We start from the raw sequence: 21,653 nt of genomic DNA on the forward strand, positions 1-21,653 counted from the left end.
AAAATAAAATAAATAAAAAATAAAATAAATATAAAAAGTGTGCCTCTGTCATTGACAGGAAGACGAGCAAGGATAAATTACCTAACCTCGGGTTTTTTTCATTAGTAAAGTAGAGATATTAACGTGTGCCTAACTTCGGTTTAAACACAACACTTAAATTTGGGTCATTGCAAGAATGAAAGGAGTATATGAAATCACTGTAGAACATTGTAGAATCCTGTGTAAAGCAGTTATTTTTATTCATTAGTCCATAATATCACTGACCATAGAGACGGTAGTGATGTCTTTCTATCCTGATTTGTCTCTCTTCATTGGTACTGACGGATGGGGCCAAGCTTGCAGTAGATGAGTTCTTCACTGTGTTTCTTACCTGGATTTTGAAGATCCTGAAATACAGAAATATTGTTTAGAAACAATGAACATTTTCTCTGGGTCTAATACTTTTTTTTTACATGAATGTACTTACATCACTGAGGGGAAGTTATTGCCAGTCCTGAACATTCTAGAAAGAAGGTCAGTAAAACTCAGTGATTAAGAAAGTTTTGAAAACCTTTCCCTATAGCCAAATTGGCTTGTCACTGCCTTCTGAAATATAAGATGTGCATGTCATTTCTGCTTTTGTTCCTAACAGTTATCATTTCTCTTTTTATTTTGTATAGAATGTCTTCCCTCTCTAGTCTTTCCTTTGTTTAGAACCCAATTAAGTGCACTTTTTCTAAAAATAGACTTTTTTGATTACTTCGGCTGTCCAGTAAACACCATTCTTAAAAAGTCTTTGGTGAATGTGTAATTTACTGATTTGTATTTTTATTTACCATAATATGTGTGTATCATTTGCCTCTTAAGGTCAATTGTGAATTCTTTGGGGGAAGGAAAATGCATTGTACTCAACTGTTAGAAAATAATACTAGAATTTTATGATGACAGGATGATTAGATGAATAAGAAGGGCTACCCTAGTAAGTACTATTTGGGAGCAAACAAAGTTAATTGGCCAGAAAGAGTTTAAAACATTTATTTAATGGAAAAAAGTTTTCAAAATCAATTTAAAGCTTGATGAATTTGAAATTAAGGAGGCAAAGTATTGACTTGGAAACCGCTGATGTATGACCAAGAGTGTTTAAAGGAAGAAGACAAAAATTTAAGTTTCATATTTAGAAAAGGAAAAATTGAGGGTAAAATTAGACCCATGAAGAGAAATCTGGTGGGTCTCTTTTAGTTGTCTTGCCTTCTATAGTCAATGCAACATAACTGTTGTATTTTTCACATAGAAAAATGAATGTAGAACCTATATCTCTTACAAACCACATCCTGATCTTTACAAATCAATCTGCTTCCTATACCAAAATGTTCTCCTTTTTGATGGCAGCATTTGAAGTGATTGTGTGAGGTCCTGGGAAAGAAAGAAATGCAAAATTGTTGCATTATTTTATTTCATATTTAAATAGGTAGTCATCTTCTTATTTTCTTACCTCTTCTAACCAAAGTCAAAATACACAGAAAGTTGAATATACAGTTTTTGAAAAGAACAGTTGCTATTAAGATTGGCAGCTTCTGTTCTGAATGTTCTTAACAGGACTAATTCTTGCTTAGCATGTTCTTAGTCTTCCAAGTTTTTCAGACAATACTAAGACAATTTGCTTTTTCATGATAGAGATAAGTGTTACATAAAAATGGAGTTATTGTTATTGTCCATTCTCTGTTCTTTTAATATTATCTTACTGGTTTAGGTTGACTTGTGATTTTCTTTCCCAGTGGAATTTTCCATTAGATTGCATTTAGAAACAATACGGGTTCTTAGACTCCAGTCAAAAATGTTCACTGCTCATGGCCACTTGTCTTCAGGCCATAAGGAAAACACAAATTGACTGCATAGACCATGAAACAATGTTCAATCACGTCGGCTTTTGTAGGCTCACCTTTTAAAGAATCCTTCTTGGCCAAATTTGATGAAATGAAAGGATTTTTACTCATAGAATCTTCGTGGCTACTTAACTCAGCTTTAGGATGCTGCATTGGTAACAACTCACTTGCATTTATAATTTAAATGTAGTGACATAGAAAGCAGACTTTCAAAGATCTGAATGTGGTTTTACAATCAAATTCTTCATCCCCATAACCTGTGGTATGTGATCATCCTGGCCCACCTTCACCAAGAATCCTATGAAGTCAGTTTAGCCAGAATTCCCATTACATCTGATGTTTCCTCTCAGTAATTTTCCATCCACTGACCTCACCCTCCTCCTTGGCTATAAATCTCCACTTGTCCATGCTATATTTGAATTGAACCTGGTTTTCTTTCTCCTTTGCAATTGTTCCTGAATAGAATCTGTGTGTTCACAACTTTAACCTTAACCTCTGTCTAGTTCTGGTTTTCTTTGCCAGGCAGGATTTCTATTTCTAGGATCTCTACATAGTGTATAAACTTGAAACAATAATTGTGGGGGTTTTTTTTGTACTTCTTTCTTTCCATCTGTGAAAAAAATTAATAACTTTATATCCGAATTTTCTCTGAGAATAAGTGTAATATTTACAGGGCTTGTAGTATAAGACAGAGGCATAGTAAGGAAGAGGAAAGAGAATGGTGAACAAGAATTTATATTCCAGTGGTGATTAATTTGTCATACTTGGGATGTGTCATTATTTGCTAAGTTATGTAAGTCAAATTATTTCCTATACATTTTTTTTATCTTTTGTAGTAAAATCTAAATATTTTATGGTGAGAGAAGACCAAAAACTCTAAATGCTGTGGCATTAGGGGCCCAGTTTATTTTGGTTAATTTTTGCATCCTTAGCATCCAGCCCAGCAGCAGATAGATACAGAGCAGGTGATAAGCAAATATTTCTTTTTTTCCAAATATTTATTGATTAAGCAAATGAATAAAAATGAAATGAAAGTTCTATTCTATAAGTAATTTTTTAAAAACCTGGCTAAACTGAACTCTTGAAAAGGAGGCTAATTCAAACACTTGGTCATTTCTACTATTGTTTTAAGTAGAAAAAGCACAAACAAGTATCTAACTGAGCACCAAAGAAAAGAGCTAACAGCTTGAACAAACTTGCAAAGGAGTTGATACTCGCATGTGTGCACAGTGACATTCCTAACACCTCGTTTGACAGTTCCACACAATTTTATTTCACTGGTAACAGTTTACTGAAGAAACGGAGACAAACTTACATTAACAGAACGCTTCTCTGAGCTTGATGAAAGCATATTAACCAGACAGATAATAGCAGCTTCTAGGAGCTTAGTTGCTTCCTAACTCCTGCATAATAGAGACCTAAAGGTGAAGGTGAGAGTTTTATTTAACTATGACTATCACAGCCCACTCAGGGATACAGAATGATCACTTCCTTCATTCTATCATTGCTTTAACTTAACAGATACCATCATTTTTCTGGCCAGTGAAAAATGTTTATTGTGTTCATCTTTTTATCTAGATTGGTGCTTCCCAGTAGAATTTTCGGTGCTGATAGCAATGTTCTACTGTCTCTATTATCCAACACTGTGGCCATAAGCCATGTGTGGCTTTTGAGCCTTGGACGTGTGGCCAGTGCAACTGAGCAACTTGATTTTTAATTTAACTAATTTGAATTTAAATTAAATAGCCATATTGGCTAGTGGCTCCCATATTGGACGGGGTAGCTTCGGACTGTAGCACCAGTGTTCTGTGGTGGTATCTGGCTTTGAGCCAGATAGAGTCAGGGTTTGAACCCAGTCCTGCTATAATATTTACAAGTTATGGAAATTTTGCCACATTCCAAGGGATGACTACACACACACACACACACCTCCGTACAGCCTAAGTAGACTTACCAAGGAGTCAATGTATAAAATATGTGTCTACAATAGTTACTGATGTATATTAGGCCAACAATGATCCTCAAAGTCCCCTCACTTTCTGGATATATTATAGATAATAATTACAGTTTCTTAAGGAATTACTTTGGGCCAAACACTCTGCTGATCACCTTCCATACTTTAAGGTTAAGCAAAGTGACCAAGGCTGAATCCAAAACCTATATGTTTATATATCATATATATGGGGTAATAATATATATAGTACATAATATATAATATATATACATTATAAAATATATAATTATATATTTATATATTAAAAATATTTTTCATATATTATAAAATATGTTTATAATATATTTTAAATATAGAATACATAATTATATATAATATACATAATATGTGTGTATATATATGTGTGTATATATATGTGTGTGTGTATATATATATATATATATATAAAATGTATTACCCCAACTTTGCCTTTTAGCTTCCTGAGTGTGGGACGAATGGCTTATCCTTCCTCCTTGGCAGAGCACTTTGAATTTGACAGGAGCTCAACATATGTGGGTTTATCATTGGCTTATTTTGTACAGAAGGCATTGATGAATAAGAAGGAAGATAGCATGTTGGGGGTGGCAATTCACTCCCTAGAGAGTATCAGTACAACAGTGTCTCCTTTTCACTTGTTTCAGAAGCTCAAAGAACCCAAGAGCACTGTGTGATAGGCTGCTTTTACAGAGGAGTATAGGAAGATTAGAACCTAGATTTCAATGTCTCCTGCAATGATTCACAGCAACTTGGCCAGAGACCAGTATGTAGATCTTATCCAAGACAAGCCTCAGGACATATTTCAGCGTATCAACTTGCAAAAAACCCATTTCTGAGTGCTAACATCATTGTGTGTTGTCTTTTGCTACATAATTTTATTCTTATTTTGTTAAAAAACAAAATATATTTTTGATTATTTTTCTTGTCACTCTTTGATTCCTGGTATAATAATAGCAGGGGCCCTGAATCACAGAATGAGGCCTAAAGACTCTGACAGTTGCAGCAGAATGGGGAAATTGGTTATGCTCAGTCAGAAGAAGCATCTCATGTGATGCTGGGAGGCAGGGGCATAGTTTCACGATCATCTCTGCCAAAGTAGGCAGGAAGCTCATGTGGACTGATTCTAGCCATTGGCTCCAGCTTAGCATGGGCTTCCTGTTAAGTAGGGACAGCAATATTGACACTAGACAATGCACAAAGTATGAGGATAATGTAAGACAGATAGGTCTGTTCCTTGCAGATGGTAGGTAAGTCTTTGACTCTGCACCAGGGAAGAATGAACTTGGGTATAAGAGCTCATAACAGCTGCCACTCTGGGCCCTGGTCAGCTCTTTAGGCTCAGATAGAAGCCCCCACACATGTCTAGCTGAGTAAGAACACTCTCTTTGATAAGATCAATTTTAAAAGGGGCAAATAGAACCATATTAGGGTTCTATTTTTATCTTATTTCTCAATGACATGACACTGTTCTGAATGCTGGATGCTTTATTGACATGAGACTGAAAAGGGAGACTCTTCTGGTGCTGACAACAAGGTGTGACTCTCAAAAACTGGCCATTCCTCAGTAGGCATGTGGCCCTGCTCTCAAAGTTGCACCAGTAAGAACGGCTCAAGATCAATTTTTCTGAAAATCTAGTCATTATTTTTGGCAGGCATTCTCTAAATATAATTGGCTTATCACTAAAATCCTATGTAGCAGGTTAACTCATTTAGTTACTTGGGATTACATTTTGTATTCAATTTATCTTGGAGGTACACCAAGAAGTTACCTTCACTAAAATTAGATGTCCTTTGACTGCAATCTGGAAAGAAGTTTTAAATGGTTTAAATGGGCATTTTATAACACCTGCTTTAAAAATTCTCTAGTATAAAATACTTATTATAAGCTCTATAATGCAAAACTTTGAGACCTTTGGTTTCAGTGGATCTGATATTGCTGGTGAGATACTTGACCTTTTCTGCCAACCTTTCCTTTATCTACCTGATGGACAAGTTTCAGAGCTTTCTATTAAAGCATAAATCCAAAACTTTTATTAAGGGATTAAAATCCTAGTCTTTTTGTTTGTGCACAAAATAAATCAATCTGTCTTTAATTAGTGCTGTAGATTATCTGCAAATGCTTTCCAAAGAGCTTTAACTCTTAGCTGTAGGATATCTTAGCTTAGATATCAGGTTATAACATCTCTTCAAGATTACTTGAAGTGCATGTGATAATCTATTCTTCTTATTTTTCTAAATTTTAGAACTCTGGGATCAAGTTAGACCACTAGAAAACCACATATTTAGAGAATCAGACAATAGTTTTGGCCTGTTTGTTTGTTTGTTTGTTTTTTGGAGACAAGAGTCTCGCTCTACCCCCCAGCTGGAGTGTGGTAGCACCATCTTGGCTCACTGCAACTTCTGCCTCCCGAGTTCAAGCAATTCTCATGCCTCGGCCTCCCCATTAGCTGGGATTACAGGTGCCCACCACCATGCCCAGCTAATTTTTGTATTTTTAGTAGAGATGGGATTTCACCATGTTGGCCAAGCTGGTCTCGAACTCCTGACCTCTGGTGATCCACCCTCCTCAGCCTCCCCAGTGTGCTGAGATTACAGGCATGAGCCACTGCACCCATCCTGTTTTTTTTTTTTTTAACTACATGTACATATTTTCTTCAGTGTTATGCATGTGACCATGTCAAGGGATGTTGTCAGAGAAATGCTATTAGGACATTTTTTTGTAGGGCCGAGGTTGTGGATTTTGTGTTCCATACACACAGTGAGACCTTCATGGGGATTCCCAGCATAAATGTAGTCCTCCCTTCTCATCTGCACTTTCACATTTTGTGGTTTCAGCTTCCCGAGGCCAACTGATGTCCAACAATATTAAGTAGAAAATTCCAGAAATAAACAATTCATACATTTTTAAATTCCCTGTTGATTTTGGGTAGTGTGGTGAAATATGCTGTCCTGCTCCATCCCACCTGGGACATGAGTCATCCTTTTGTTCAGTGTATCCTCAATGTAGATATTACCTCCCCCTGTTAGTCACTTAGTAGCTGTCTTGTTTATTGTATTGAAAAAAAAAATGGTGTGTAAAGAGTTCAGTGTTATCCAAAGTTTTAGTCATTCACTGAGGGACTTGGAACATATTCCCTATGGAAAATGTGTTGTGCAATTCTTTTTATGAAAGAATGCTGTGTTTCCTAATTCTTGATTCCTAAGGAAAACTAAATTTTTCCTGAACATTTTTTTTCTTTTCGCCGTTCATCTTTTTTAATTTTAATTTTTAATTTTTATGGGTACATAGTAGGTGTACATATTTATGGGATACATTATATATAATATATATAAACATTATATATATTTATTGACAAGGTCTCACTCTGTCACCCAGCTGAAGTGCAGTGGTGCTATCCTGGCTCACAGCAGGATAGTGACCTGTCAGGCTCAAGGAATCCTTCTGCCCCAGCCTCTCAAGTAGCTGGGACTACAGACACTATGCCTGGTAAATTAAAAAAAAATTATAGAGATGGGGGTCTTGCCATGTTGCCCAGACTGGTCTCAAACTCCTAGCCTCAAGTGATCCTCCTGCCTCGGCCTCCCAAAGTGCTAGGATTACAGAAGTTAGTCACCATGCTTGGCCTACATGAGATATTTTAATACAGGCATCCAACATATAATATTCATATCAAGGCAAATGGGGTATATATCACCGAAAGCATGTATCATGTCTTTGTGTTACAAACATCCCAATTATGCACATTTATTTAAAAATGTACAAAAAATTATTATTGACTATAGACCCTGTTGTGCTATCTAATACTAGATTTTAATCATTCTATCATACTTTTTTACCCATTAACCATCCCCACTTTCCTGCTCCCATCCCCATCACCCTTCCCAGCCTCTGTTAACCATTATTCTACTTTCTATCTCCACGAGTTCAATTGTTTTAATTTTTAGCTCCCATAAATGAGTGAGAACATGCAGTTTGTCTTTCTGTGCCCAACATATTTCATTGAACATAATGACCTCCAGTTCCATCTATGTGGTTGCAAATGACAGGATCTCATTTTTTTTTAATGGCTGAATCGTACTCCATTGTGTATATGTACCACATTTTCTTGATCCATTCATTCACTGATGGATACTTAGGTTGATTCCAAATATTGGCTATTGGGAATAGTGCTGCAGTAAACATGGGAGGGCAGATATCTTTTAGATATACTGATTTCCTTTCTTTTGGGTATACACCTAGCAGTGGAATTGCTGGCCCATATAGTAGTTCTATTATTAGTTTTTTGAGGTACTTGTACTAATTTATATTACCATCAGCAGTCTACAAGGGTTCCCTTTTCTCTACATCCTTGCCAGCATTGGTTATTTACTGTGTTTTGAATAAAAGCCATTTTAACTGGGTTGAGATGATACCCCATTGTAGTTTTGATTTGCATTTCTCTGGTGATCAATGATGTTCAGTCCCTTTTCATATACCTGTTTTCCATTTGTATGTCTTTTGAGAAATGTGTATTCAGATATTTGGTCCATTTTTAAATTGGATTATTGAATTTTTTCCTGTTGGGTTATTTGAGCTCCTCATATATTCTGGTTATTAATTCCTTGTCAGATGAATAGTTTGCAAATATTTTTCTCCTATATTTCGGGTTGTCTCTTCACTTTGTTGATTATTTCATTTGCTACTGTAGAAGCTTTTTAACTTGATGTGATCCTATTTGTTCATTTTTGCTTTGGTTGCTTATGCTTGTGGGGTATTACTCAAGAAATCTTTCTCCAGACCAATCCTGGAGAGTTTCCCCAATGTTTTCTTGTAGTAGTTTCATAGTTTGAGGTCTTAAATTTAAGTATTTAATGGATTTTGATTTGATTTTTGTATGTGGATAGAGATAGGGATCTAGTTTCATTCTTCTGCATATGAATATCCAATTTTCCTAGCACTATTTATTGGAGAGACTCTTTCCCCAATGTATATTCTTGGCACCATTGTCAAAAATGAGTTCATTGTAACGATATGGATTTCCTGCTAGGATCTCTATTTTGTTCCATTGATATATGTGTCTGTTTTTATACCAGTACCATGCTATTTTGGTTATCATAACTCTGTAGTATAATTTGAAGTCAGGTAATGTGATTTCTCCAGTGTTGTTCTTTTTGCTCAGGTTGGCTTTGGCTATTCTGGGTCTTCTGGGGTTCCATATAAATTTTAAGATAGTTTTCCTATTTCTGTGAAGAATATCATTGGTATTTTGAAAGGAATTGCATTTAATCTGTAGATTTTTGGGGTAGGGATAATATGGATATTTTAACAATATTGATTCTTCCAATCCATAAACATGGAATATCTTTCTATATATTTGTGTGTCCTTTTCAATTTCTTGCATTAATGTTTTATAGTTTTCATTGCAGAGATCTTTCACCTATTTGGTTAAATTTATGCCCAGGTATTTTATTTTATTTGTAGCTATCATAAATGGGATTACTTTCTTGATTTCTTTTTCATATTGTTCACTGTTGGCACAGAGAAGTGTTACTGATTTTTGTATGTTGACTTTGTATACTGCAACTTTACTGAATTTGTGAATAAATTCTAATAGGTTTTTGGTGGAGTCTTTGGGTTTTTCCAAATACAAGGTTGTATCATCTGCAAGTAAGGATAATTTGACTTCTTCCTTTCTGGTTTGGATGCACTTTATTTCTTTCTCTTGTCTGATTACTCTAGCTAGGATTTCTAGTATTATGTTGAATAACAGTGGTGAAAGTGGGCATCCTTGTCATGTTCCAGATACTAGAGAAAAAGTTTTCAGTTTTCCCCCATCCAGTATGATACTAGCTGTGGATCTGTCATGTATAACTTTTATTTTGTTGAGGTATATTTCTTCTATACACAGTTTTTTGAGGGTTTTCCATCATTAATTTTTTTAAGTCATTACTCCCCAGATTGTGTTCTGCAGTCTTTTTCTAAGCAGACTGGTAAGTGGCACATGGAAAAAGTTTCTGGCCCCTTTATATGGTAATCATCATATTAACGGCTGTGTGTGATTGAACAGTTAAGAAGAAACAAACATTAACTTTATTTAAATCCTGAATTTGCCAATATTTCTTACATCATGTGTGTAGTATGTGGGCATTTCAATTATGATCTGACAGAACAGCATTAAACAGATACCAATTTGTGAAATGCTGCTACAGTTTCATGATTTTCCTCTTTACTTTGTTTTGGTTGCCAAGAGGCTCAGAGAGAAATTTGCAAAATTTTAGACTTAAATTCCCCAGCCTGTGACCTGGACAAGGTAGCCATAGACATCTTGGTAAAATTTCAAATTCCACACCATCCCACCTACTTTGTGAATTGTGGCAGAGCTGTTTCTGCTGGGTCCCTGTCCCCACGAGAATGCAGGGCATCATGATTCCTCTTTCTCAACAATCACGATAGCAGGCTTTGCTTAGTTTTTCTCATTTATCTTAACTATGTATCTCTTTCTATTCTGGGCATTTTACTGACTTATGTTTTACTTTCAGTTCAGTTCTTCCAATGACCTGCAGTGAATACAGGTCCATAGACTTATCAACCAATCTCATATTTACTTGTTTCTAAAGCTTTAATATCCAGTCTCTTCCAATGAGCCCTACTCAGTGGATTTTCAATATATACTTTATAATATCATCTTTTTATGACTTTTATTTCTATCATCTTATTTTCCTTCCTTCATCTTTTTTCTTCAAATTTCTGACTTATTTATTATCTCATTTTCTTATACATGTCTCTGAAATCTGGCTCAAGTCCTTCATGTAATGAGATGATGGTATAAATAACTAATTAAGTATTTTTCATAATTAATTAAAAATAAATAGGTTGTTTCCTTTCTAATACCTGAAGGGATATAGTCAGATGGAAGTGAGGATGATGCCATGGCAGGGATATTAGTGGGAGTGTTGCCAGATCATTTTGGAGAATGGGAGGTGTTAGGCAGAGCTGGGTAAGCATGAGGCTCTTTGAGGCCCTGAGCAGTGTGGAATAAAACAGTGTTTCCTGGTCTGACTGACCCTAGCAGAAATCTCAGCTTTGTGCCTGACCAGTTGTCCCTTCTGGGTCACAGCCATGCAAGAGAAACCTTGGACATGCTGGTGTTGTCGTCTCAGGATAAGGTGTCAGCTCCCTCCCAAGTGTGTGATTTGGAATCCTGATGTGCAGCAGCACGTAGGACAAAGCGCCTGCCACCACAGACTGTGCCCCTCACTGCTCTCGGCTGCACTCACAGCACTGACTCCAGCTACTCTGCAATATTTTGGGAGAAATTACTTGTGTGCTTACTTCATTGGTCAAAATTCCTTCCAATTGAAATTGAGTGACCTACAATCATCTTTTTTTGCTTCCTGGATATTCTGGAGTGACACAATAGAGTGCATTGAGAACAAATGTTTAATTATTGAACAGGGCCCTGCCTCTGAACTGTTTGACTAAAAGAAATACCACAGACATATTTCTGACCCTGATGCCTCCGACTTTGTTTTATGCCTTGATTTGTCAACATCCATTTGTCTTTTTCAAAACTGAAGTAGAGAATTTCATAAAAATTTTATTTGTCTTGCATTGGAATGAACACACCTCATTTATTTGGTTGAAGTTGTGTCCTTTTCCCAGTTTTATTCCTCCTAACATCACTACCAATTGAATACTTCAGAAACATCTCTTTTACATAGGTTACAGCATAAAACCCTTTAATGACTCCTGTTACCTATAGGTTAAAATCTAAACACATTATTATTTTGGATTTCCAAGTCTCCAAAGTTTGGGTCCAGTTTTTATTTTTAGCCTTATTTTTGATTAGTACTCCTTTCACAAAACATTTGCTCCAATCACACTAATGTTTTCATTTGTTGCTTTAAGTTTTTGCCTTGAATGTGTTCCAATACAGGTCCTTAATGTACATAAATAATATAAATAGTAGTAGAAGTAGTGAAGATAATGGTGACCACATTGAAATGTTTGAATCATGTACTTTTTTTTTCCCTGTGTTTCAACTATTTGTCATTTGTCTTCTTTCTACACGTTTCTTCACCTATCTTAACATCACGTCAGGGTCCTCTCAGTCCCCTTTTCTCTGTTATGCCTTCTGGACCTCTGTGGCTAGAAATAAACCCTCTTTCCTGAGTTACTTTGATTCTTACTGTCCAATCATTGGTGACCACATTCTGGGCAACTTCTGCAACTAGGTACCGTTTTTTGTGTGTTTAGAAAGTTCTCAGCTTTTAGGAGTGACTTATGTACATTCTTTAATATGAATGGCACCTATTTCAAACCTTTTGTGGGATGTGTTGATTATATATAGAAAATTAAATTCTGGTATAGCTAATACATACCTGCACACGCATGCATAAATAGGAGCAATAAACCAGAGGAACAAAAACACTTACATGCAAATGGCAGGTGGTGACTCCTCCCCTTCTGTCACTGAAGCCACTTGGAAGATTTCTGTGCTCTCTCTCCTCCCTCTTCCTCCTCTTATTTGCAGGTCTCCATTTTGATGAGTTTTTCTGATCTGACAAAGTAAAATGGGGACTGTGAACTGAGTTGCATTAATATAGTTCTAATTGAAAGTAGTCCAAGTTTGCTATTTAATTTATTGTGTAATATTTAGTTACAAAATTTTGTGTTGATGAATGTGCTTTTTTTAAAAAAAATTGTGAGATGTAAACAAAAGTTTAGAGGAGATCCATACTTAATCTTGTGCTTTTTTCCAGATGTTTTGGCTCAGTCCTGCAAGCATTATACTAATGACAAGAGTAAAATCAATGGAGATAACATAGGGATGCAAACATGAGCGCTTTAATCTATTAGACAACTTGAAAATTCACATTCAGATTGCAATGAAATGAAGAGAAATTTGCTGTCAACTAATTTAATTGTTTGGCTTATTATTTTCTCAGAAAGTACGCTATGTGATTCTTTCTGAGGTCGGCTGGGGATTTCTTGGAATGCTATGGAGGGAGACCTGGCACAGGGTGGAATGCAGACCTCCTGGGGACTGGCTGCATCAGCAAGATGCCCTCTCCCTTAGGCTGCAGCTACACCTGTGAATCATACATTTGGGAGGAATGTAGATTTTACTTGGGGATTTAACCTACTTGCAGTTTGTGGAAAATATCCAAATGGAATTATGAAAGCATCACCTAATTATAACAACACATTTATTTTCCTTGACCGTCTTTGGTTTTGACTTGTTTGAATTTGTTTATTTAAAGAAGGCTGGTAGGTGGCAATTTTTGTCTGCCATGTGTGGTGTGTATGCATGTGATACTGACCTAGCTAAAAATATTTGCATATGCCCACAGGCCATGGATAAAATAAGAATCAGCATAGAAATGAATCAATGTATGCTTTGCGAGGATCCCGTTTTTTTATATATACAGATGGGATGGTTGAGTCAGGATGCATGATACTCCGGTGCATTTCTGAATTTCACTGCACCACCTGCAGCCTGTCTTTGTGCACATGAAAACCCTTCAGAAGCAATGATCTCTGTATGTGATGTCCTGCACCCTGCTGAATTCATGCTGTGATGTTGTACATTGTCTCAGGGGAGGAGAAAAACAAGAGGGTTTAGACAGAGGCTCAATTTAGCTCTGGAATATGGGGGGGAAAAGCCTACAAAAATTTGCATACAATCTCCCTTATTTTGTAATTGTGGAATTATTACTATTTTTCATTTAAGTCACTCATTCAGTGCATTTTATGGAGATTACCTTAATGGGAGTGAGTGTTTGGGGTCATTGGGACTCCTGGAGCTTTTTCTTAGTTGGAGGACAACTTTTTATTATGGTTTTAATTTTTAAATTTTATTTTATTATTTTTTAAATAAATAAAATTTTAATTTTAATTTATTATTTAATTTTATTAATCTGTTAATTTTCTATTAATTTTCTAATTTATTAAGGTTTTATTTTTTCTTCTTTTTAGACTTCAATATTAGCCTGAAAGCAATTGAGAAGCCAATTCCAGAATTCTTGAGCTAACTGCCATGAATATTATGCAAAATCAATGGATAATCTCCACACTTTTTATATGTCATAACAACTGTTTTATTAACCATTGTGGAAGATTTCAATTTTCTTTGAATCTCTGAATAGGCCTATTTGAACGTTTTTTGAGGAGAAGAAAACAGATATGTAGTGTGAAATTTGGTGTAGGAAATGCTGATAATAATTAAAGAGGAGGCCGGGCATGGTGGCTCACACCTGTAATCCCAGCACTTTGGGAGGCTGAGGCAGGTGAATCGCTTGAGGTCAGGAGTTGGAGATCAGCCTGGCCAACATGGCGAAACCCCATCTCTACTAAAAATGCAAAAATTAGCCGGGTGTGGTGGGGTGTATCTGTAATCCCAGATACTTGGGAGACCGAGGCAGAAGAATCACTTGAACCCGGGAGGTGGAGGTTGCAGTGAGCTGAGATTGCACCACTGCACTCCAGCCTGGGTGACACAGTGAGACTGCCTCTCGAAAAAAAAAAAAAAAAAGAGAAAAAGAAAAAAAATAATTAAAGAGGAAATTAGGAATAAGAAAACAAGAAGGAGGTAATGATGCGTGCAGAGTAGAATATACACATGCACACAAACACACACACACTGGGATTTTAAAAGCAGTCTTGAGAGAAGGAGGATGAACTTGACATGGCTGTGAGAGTCCCATGGGAGAGAGCCAGAGTGTTTTGCTATGCACTGGCATGAGGAGAGAAATGGAGAGATTATATGTACACTGTATACAATCGATAGGTAGGAGTTGGGAGCTCAGCCATGTGGACACACTGAATTTTCTTCCTTAGATAGGCTGTGCTAAGTGTGTTCATTTGGGTTTCTAAAGTTTTCTCTATCTTAAGTATCATGTAAACTTGGCATAATAAGGCATGATTAAACAGGGAAGCTAGAGAAAATATGCATTCCATCTTTCAAGAAGAATCCACAAACTGAACCTTGCTTCTCACACTGCTCTAGTGCTCATCCAGGCACTTGTTTCCCCTCAGAACAAGTATTTGCTCTTAGGGAGAATCTTAAAAGATGGGCTCATGTTTCCTATGGAGGGACTTGTATTTGGGACTTCCGCTTTCCTCTGCCCCTCATCCTGGACATTCCTCCAGGAGAAGGAGGCATGTCCCTTCCCTGGCTGGTGAGAAGGACGAACTGGCCATGCTTGGCTCAGTCCTGATGGTTTCCTTTTTCTCTCTCCCCCAGGGTCATCTGCCTGTCCATGGCATGCATTCTCATCTGCTCTTTGGAGCCCAAATCTTACCTTTACTAATGGCTAGCTGTGTAATCTTGGAGAAATTTCTCAAATTTTTGGTGTCTTTTTTGTTTTCTAGCTCGAAAATAGATGTGATAATATATTGCCTCCTTGGATATTGTGTGGAAGAGTCTTTAATTAAAGATAAGGAAGACTTTTGTAGAGGTAAACAGATTAAGCACAGCATACACTATCTCTCACCTCCAGAGACAGAGCCAACACATCCACGAATATGTGTCTTGTTGAAGGGGTGATATTAAAGGATAGGGGTGTTGCACATACTAAAAGCTGTCTGTACCTGATGGACACTTGATAAACCTTTGTTACATGAAGTCCTAATTGAAAGAAGGAAGGTATATTTTGAAATGGCTCCAGATGATTCTGCTAAATACCCCTTTTCCTCTCCTGCTACAACACACACGCATGCTCGCATACGTATACACACACACACACACCACATTTGTGCATATAAGCACATCACCTATTGACAGTCGTTGTGAAACCTCCCTCTTTAGAGCTGTCTTTTATTAAATTATTTATGACACATATGCTTTCTAAAGACAGCAGGCTGGTAATTTCTTTTTCCTCTTGACAAGCACTGTTAAGAGTATACTTATTTTGTACTATTTTAAAAAGTAATATTTACAAACCACTAGCATTTTCTGAATTATATTCGACAGCGTACACTACTTGCTTCATGATCCAAATATAGTATATTGAATAGATGGCGATGTCCTTCACAGTCACTATTGAGTCATAAGGCGCTGAAGGGAAGTCTGGCTCATGGGAAGTGCTCTCTCTTACGGGGAGAGCAAAGGCTGGGACACGACCTTTGATTTCTTCCTTCTGTTATAATAGTAGATTTTTTAAAAATTCAAACTCAAAATCTAAGTTGGCTTTCATGTTACATTCACTAATAGTGCATATTATAGCTAGATATATGTAAATATAGGTCTTTAGAATATCCTCGTCTAAAATAATTATTGCAGACAACACATCTATCATTTAGGTTCATGTTGTAGAAACCTGGATTACGGCTTAAAAAGGTTTCTAGTCACTCATTACTAATTTTCTTTACTTATACTTGCCTTTAATTCAATTTTGAAAATACGTATAATATCAGAGATTTCCTTCTTGGATGTTATATGGAATGGTGAAATAATACCCTGTAGTAGTTGAGAAACATGGAGAATTTAAGAGGGTTAAGCTCAAAACAATACAGGCAAGGAGTACAAAGGCTTTGTTAAAAAAACAGGTTATATGTGGCTTATCATTAGATCATATAGTTTGATATGTGTAAAAAGTAATGCTCAGATATGTGGTAAAGTAGGGAAGATAAATAAAATTTACTCAATCTGTTTCTCTTAGATGGAAAGCTAGTGCCATATATTCTTTTTTAATCTTCAGGGATAAACATAAAACATGGCCCCATAATCACCTCCATTTCTAGTATGTTCTCTGTGCTGCAGGTATGATAGTAGGTGACTGGCAAGCACTGGCTAATTTGATTCACAATTTAGTGTGGCAATAATATGTTGGCTCTAATTTTTTAAATAGAAGAAAAAATAAGCATTCAGTATGTAAATTGGAAAGCATTATCTCTTTAACAGAAGGTTAACTTTATAAACATTTTGCTGCACTAGGTCTATGACATTTGAGAAGAAAATTTTACAAAGATTTTGGAAATCCCCAAATCTACATATATATCTTTCCATAAAGTACATGTACAATGATTTTGAGAACAGCAAAACTCATCTGGAAGGCACATGCTGGAAGATGGGCTTGGTTCACCCCGAGTGCCCACTCATGTTCACCTACTAACATATAAACTCACAGGAGTAGGACTCCTGGTAGGACATGTGACAGATCAGAAATGTGAGAAGACAAGGGGGCTTGTGGACAGCTGAAGGGACAGATATGCAATTGTGGAAGGCCCGTGTATAATCTCTTTCCACACTTGTGTGTGCATGTTTGAATAATGTTGTATATACAGATTTGCACCTGCAGTTCCCTTTCTATGCATTTCCCATGTCGTTAGAAGAATTGAAATTCCTCTGTCATAGAGAAAAATACAAATTATTTGTAATGTTGACTAGATATTTTATGTTAAGAATTATTAATGTTTGTGTGTAATAATGTCATATTCTGAAAGTTTTTATCTTGGAAGCACACATGCTGAGGAATTTATAGATGTAATAATATGTCAGGATTTTGCTTCAAAATACGTACTCGAGAGGGGCAAAGTAAGTAGGAGTATGAATGAAGTAAGTTTGGTACTGTGCTGATAATTGTTGAATCTGGGTGATGGAAATGATGGAATTTATTATACTGTTCTCTGTATTTTGCATATATTTAAACGTTTTCATGATTAAAAGTTAAAGTTTTTCTATAAATTTAATTTCTAATGGCTTTATGATGGTCACAATAAGGATATATTCATGTAATCATTTATATTGTACAATTTGGGGACATTTTATATATTTTTTATTTTTCAAGATCATGTAAGGTATGGTAATCCACATTTGTCTGTGCATGAAATTTTACCAACATTTAAAATTAGTCTAGGGGGAGAATTTTGGGGGTATATTACTGCACCAGGCCAGCCTGGGATACAGGCATCACGCCTGTAATCCTAGCACTTTTGGAGGCCAAGGTGGGCAGATTACTTGAGGCCAGGAGTTCGAGACCAGCCCTGGCTAACACGGGAAAACCCTGTCTCTACTAAAAAATACAAAAATCAGCTGGATGTGGTGGCACATGCCTGTAGTCCCAGCTACTTGGGAGGCTGAGGCATGAGAATGGCTTGAACCCAGGATGTGGAGGTTGCAGTGAGCTGAGATTGTGCCACTGCACTCCAGCCTGGGCGACAGAGTGAGAGTCAGTTTCAAAAAATAAAAAAATTTCCTGCAGCAATGAATGTAATCATTTAAAAGTGATATGCACTTTTCCAGTTGTTTCCCAAGTTGACGTAATTGTTTCCCAAATAGACTGGATATTTTTTCTAATAATTATGAGAATGCCCGAGCCACCTCATGCTATTAGTATTGCCCATCATCACTTAAAAATATATCTTAAATTGATAGATCATTTCATTATGGATATTAGAAGAATAGATACTTCTTGAAATATGAGAAATTTATGCTGGTTGTAGAAAATTTGGAAAGTGCAGAAACATCCCAACAGTAAAAGAAAAACCACTTGTTGAAGTGCGAATTTTTCTTTTTTTTTTTTTTTAATTTATTTGTTTTTGAGACAGAGTCTCGCTCTGTCGCCCAGGCTGGAGTGCAGTGGCGAGATCTCGGCTCACTGCAAGCTCCTCGTGGGTTCACGCCATTCTCCTGCCTCAGCCTCCTGAGTAGCTGGGACTACAGGCGCCCGCCACCACGCCCAGCTAATTTTTTGTATTGTTTTTAGTAGAGACGGGATTTCACTGTGTTAGCCAGGATGGTCCCTATCTCCTGACCTCGTGATCTGCCCGCCTTGGCCTCCCAAAGTACTGGGATTACAGGTGTGAGCCACTGCACCCGGCCTGAAGTGCAAATTTATCATAACAATCTTTTTTCAAAATATTTTGAAATATTCTCTGCTGTTCAGTTATAATGATAGCTGGAGGCATTATACAACTTTATTTTGTAACATATTTTTTCCAGTACAGATGTGAAAAGCTTCACATCTATTATTTAGTACTGCAATGTCAAATAAAGTTAGAGAGAAGTTTCAGAAAAAAAGATAAATTCGTAAAAGGCCATAGTCTCTGTGAGGAAAAGTGACATAGGACATTTCTCCATTGGCAGCAGTTAGGAAATGTAGGAAGAGCGTCAGAGTTTCTGAGTCAGCTTTCAGATGCATATCCTCACTTTCTCTTCATTATACTCAAATGAAGATCTTGTTTGAACTTTTTTAAAATTATACTTTAAGTTTTAGGGTACATGTGCACAACGTGCAGGTTTGTTACATATGTATTCATGTGCCATGTGGGTGTGCTGCACCCATTAACTCATCATTTAACATTAGGTATATCTCCTAATGCTATCCCTCCCCCCCTCCCCCCACCCCACAACATTGCGGCACTATTCACAATGGCAAAGACTTGGAACCGACCCAAATGTCCAACAATGATAGACTACATTAAGAAAATGTGGCACATCTACACCATGGAATACTATGCAGCCATAAAAAATGATGAGTTCATGTCCTTTTTCGGGACATGGATGAAGCTGGAAACCATCATTCTCAGCAAACTATCGCAAGGACAAAAAACCAAACACCGCATGTTCTCACTCTTAGGTGGGAATGGAACAATGAGAACACATGGACACAGGAAGGGGAACATCACACACTGGGATCTTGTTTGAAATTTACAGATAGAGAAGTGAAGGCCTTGGAGATACAACGTTCTTCGGAAAGTGGTCAGAGCCTCCTAACATTGCTTCGGGGCTGCTCCCCTGCCCGCTCCCTCCTGTTTTGGCTTCTTGCCAGGCTGGGTGTTCCTGGTCCCTGCAATGCTTGCACTTTCCTGAGTCATTACTGTGGAATCTGTTGACCCTTCTTCTTGAGAAACTGTTTTCTTCCATTTTTTTTTTAAAGAAAATTGTAAAGTTAATGCATACTCTTGGGAAAAAATAATTCTAACAGAATTAAAGATTATAATTGAAACATACTTTATACACAGTTTTATATACCATTTTTTCTTAATACTATGAACAAGTTTTCTGTGTCCTTAGAATGGTTGTAAATACCATAGTGGTTACAAGGGGCGTAGCCACATTCTAAGAGTGCGTCGCCATTGACTTCATGCTCCACTGTATCCTCTAATTAGGCCACAGCCTTGGCTGACCCATGCTCCTGCCTAAACGTGACCAGTCTGCACCTCAGAAGGCCAGGCTTTCCCCTTGGCTGCCACCTACAGCCAATCTAACCAGCTGTGCACCCGAGTCTCTGTTTTTTTTTTTTTTTTTTTTTTAATGTTTTCCCCATTACTTCAAGGTTTGGATAAAATAATGTACTATGGTTTGCAGCCTGGCTTCCCAAATAATGAGGCTGGAAGTCACAATCTGAAACTGAGTGAATTAACCCCCTGTTCAGGGAATTGAGTAATGAGGAAAAAAGACCTTGAAAGAGCTAGGAAGATTCATTTCCTCTTCTCCCTTTTTCTGATGAGCAAACTGTTTCAGGAAAGAGATCTTGCTTACTTCTGCAGCCTCTCTGAGATGTCCCTCATGGCCACATGAGTGCACCCAGCAAAGGACCCAACTTGGGAAGATGTGGCCAGGATGGTATATGTCACTTTGCATTGCTTCTCATCCTTCCCTCCGTAGCTGTTTTCCTCATCTTCTTGCCATGAGTTTGCACGTCCTTAAACAAAATAGGAGCCTTTTTAGTCATTGCCTCAGACCAGGCTTTTTAGGGAACCTGAGCTCAGGCAGAGACCTAGATGCAGAGAGAGGTAGAATGTTCCAGGAAGAAGATGCAGAATGTACAAAAGCTTTGTGGGGTGAGGGAGCATGATAGGGTAAAAGCAAAGGAAGGTTGAAATGAAAAAAAAAAAAAAGTAAATGGCAAATGTGAAATGTGGTGGAGAAAGGAAGAGGAGGGGCATGTGATGTAAACTAGCTGAGGACAAAACCACAGAAGGTGGCATAGACCCCGGAAGCAGTCTGGTCTTGATTCTAAGAGTAACAGCAATCTACTATAGGGCTTTAGGGAGGATGGCAGTGGGATGGAGATGGGGTAGCATATTAGTCCATTTTCATACTGCTGTAAAGAACTGCCTGAGACTAGGTCATTTATACAGAAAAGAGATTTAGTTGACTCACAGTTCCGCATGGCTGGTGAGGCCTCAGGAAACTTACAATCATGTCAGAAGGGGAAGGAGGGATGTCTTACGTGGTGGCAGGCGAGAGAGAGCCTATGAAGGAGGAACAGTCAAACACTTATAAACCATCAGATCTCATGAGAACTCACTCACTGTCATGAGAACAGCATGGGGGAAACTGTTTACATGATCCAGTCACCTCCTTCCCTTGAGATTTGGGGATTACAGGTCCCTTCCTCGACACATGGGGGTTACAATTCGAGATGAGATTTGGGTGGGGACACAGAGCCAAACCATATCAGGGTAGTGACACTGGATTTGAATTTTGAAAGGGCCACTCTGGTTATGCAGGGGAGAATAGATCATATGAAGGAGGTTTGCAGTGTGGATATTGCTTGATCAGTTAGCAAGTGATGGCATATTACTGGAGAAAGATGACCTTAGCTTGGACTACTGTGGGAATAATGGAAATGGAGAAAAATGAGAGATATTTGGGAAGTAAAATGGATAAGATCGATAAAGGTTGGCTATGTAACCTGGGGCAGTGGAGGAGTCTTAGGTAATTCCTAGGTCTCTATATTGAGCTATTTATTGGATGCTGGTGGCATTCACAGAGGTCAAACATTTGTGGCTGAGGTCAAACATTTGTGGCTGAGGTCAAACATTTGTGACGTACCTGGTATAACTGCTCCCTGAAGTTCCCTGAAGCTGA

The 21,653-nt window shown here is 37.4% G+C and overlaps 1 protein-coding gene across 1 annotated transcript; it reads right to left on the reverse strand.

Annotated features, from left to right (window-relative positions):
- Positions 1-232: 232 nt before the first annotated feature.
- Positions 233-20,477, reverse strand: LOC104003204 (Gilles de la Tourette syndrome chromosome region, candidate 1). Its single transcript, XM_054672083.2, is given in 5 exon segments — positions 233-386; positions 12,214-12,392; positions 15,024-15,040; positions 16,041-16,058; positions 20,354-20,477. Coding segments are annotated over 5 exon segments (411 nt in total). The 5' UTR covers positions 20,421-20,477; the 3' UTR covers positions 233-256.
- Between the last annotated feature and the right edge of the window lie 1,176 nt (positions 20,478-21,653).

The sequence above is a fragment of the Pan troglodytes genome, chromosome 17 (assembly GCF_028858775.2).
Source record: "Pan troglodytes isolate AG18354 chromosome 17, NHGRI_mPanTro3-v2.0_pri, whole genome shotgun sequence".
Lineage (NCBI taxonomy): Eukaryota > Metazoa > Chordata > Mammalia > Primates > Hominidae > Pan > Pan troglodytes.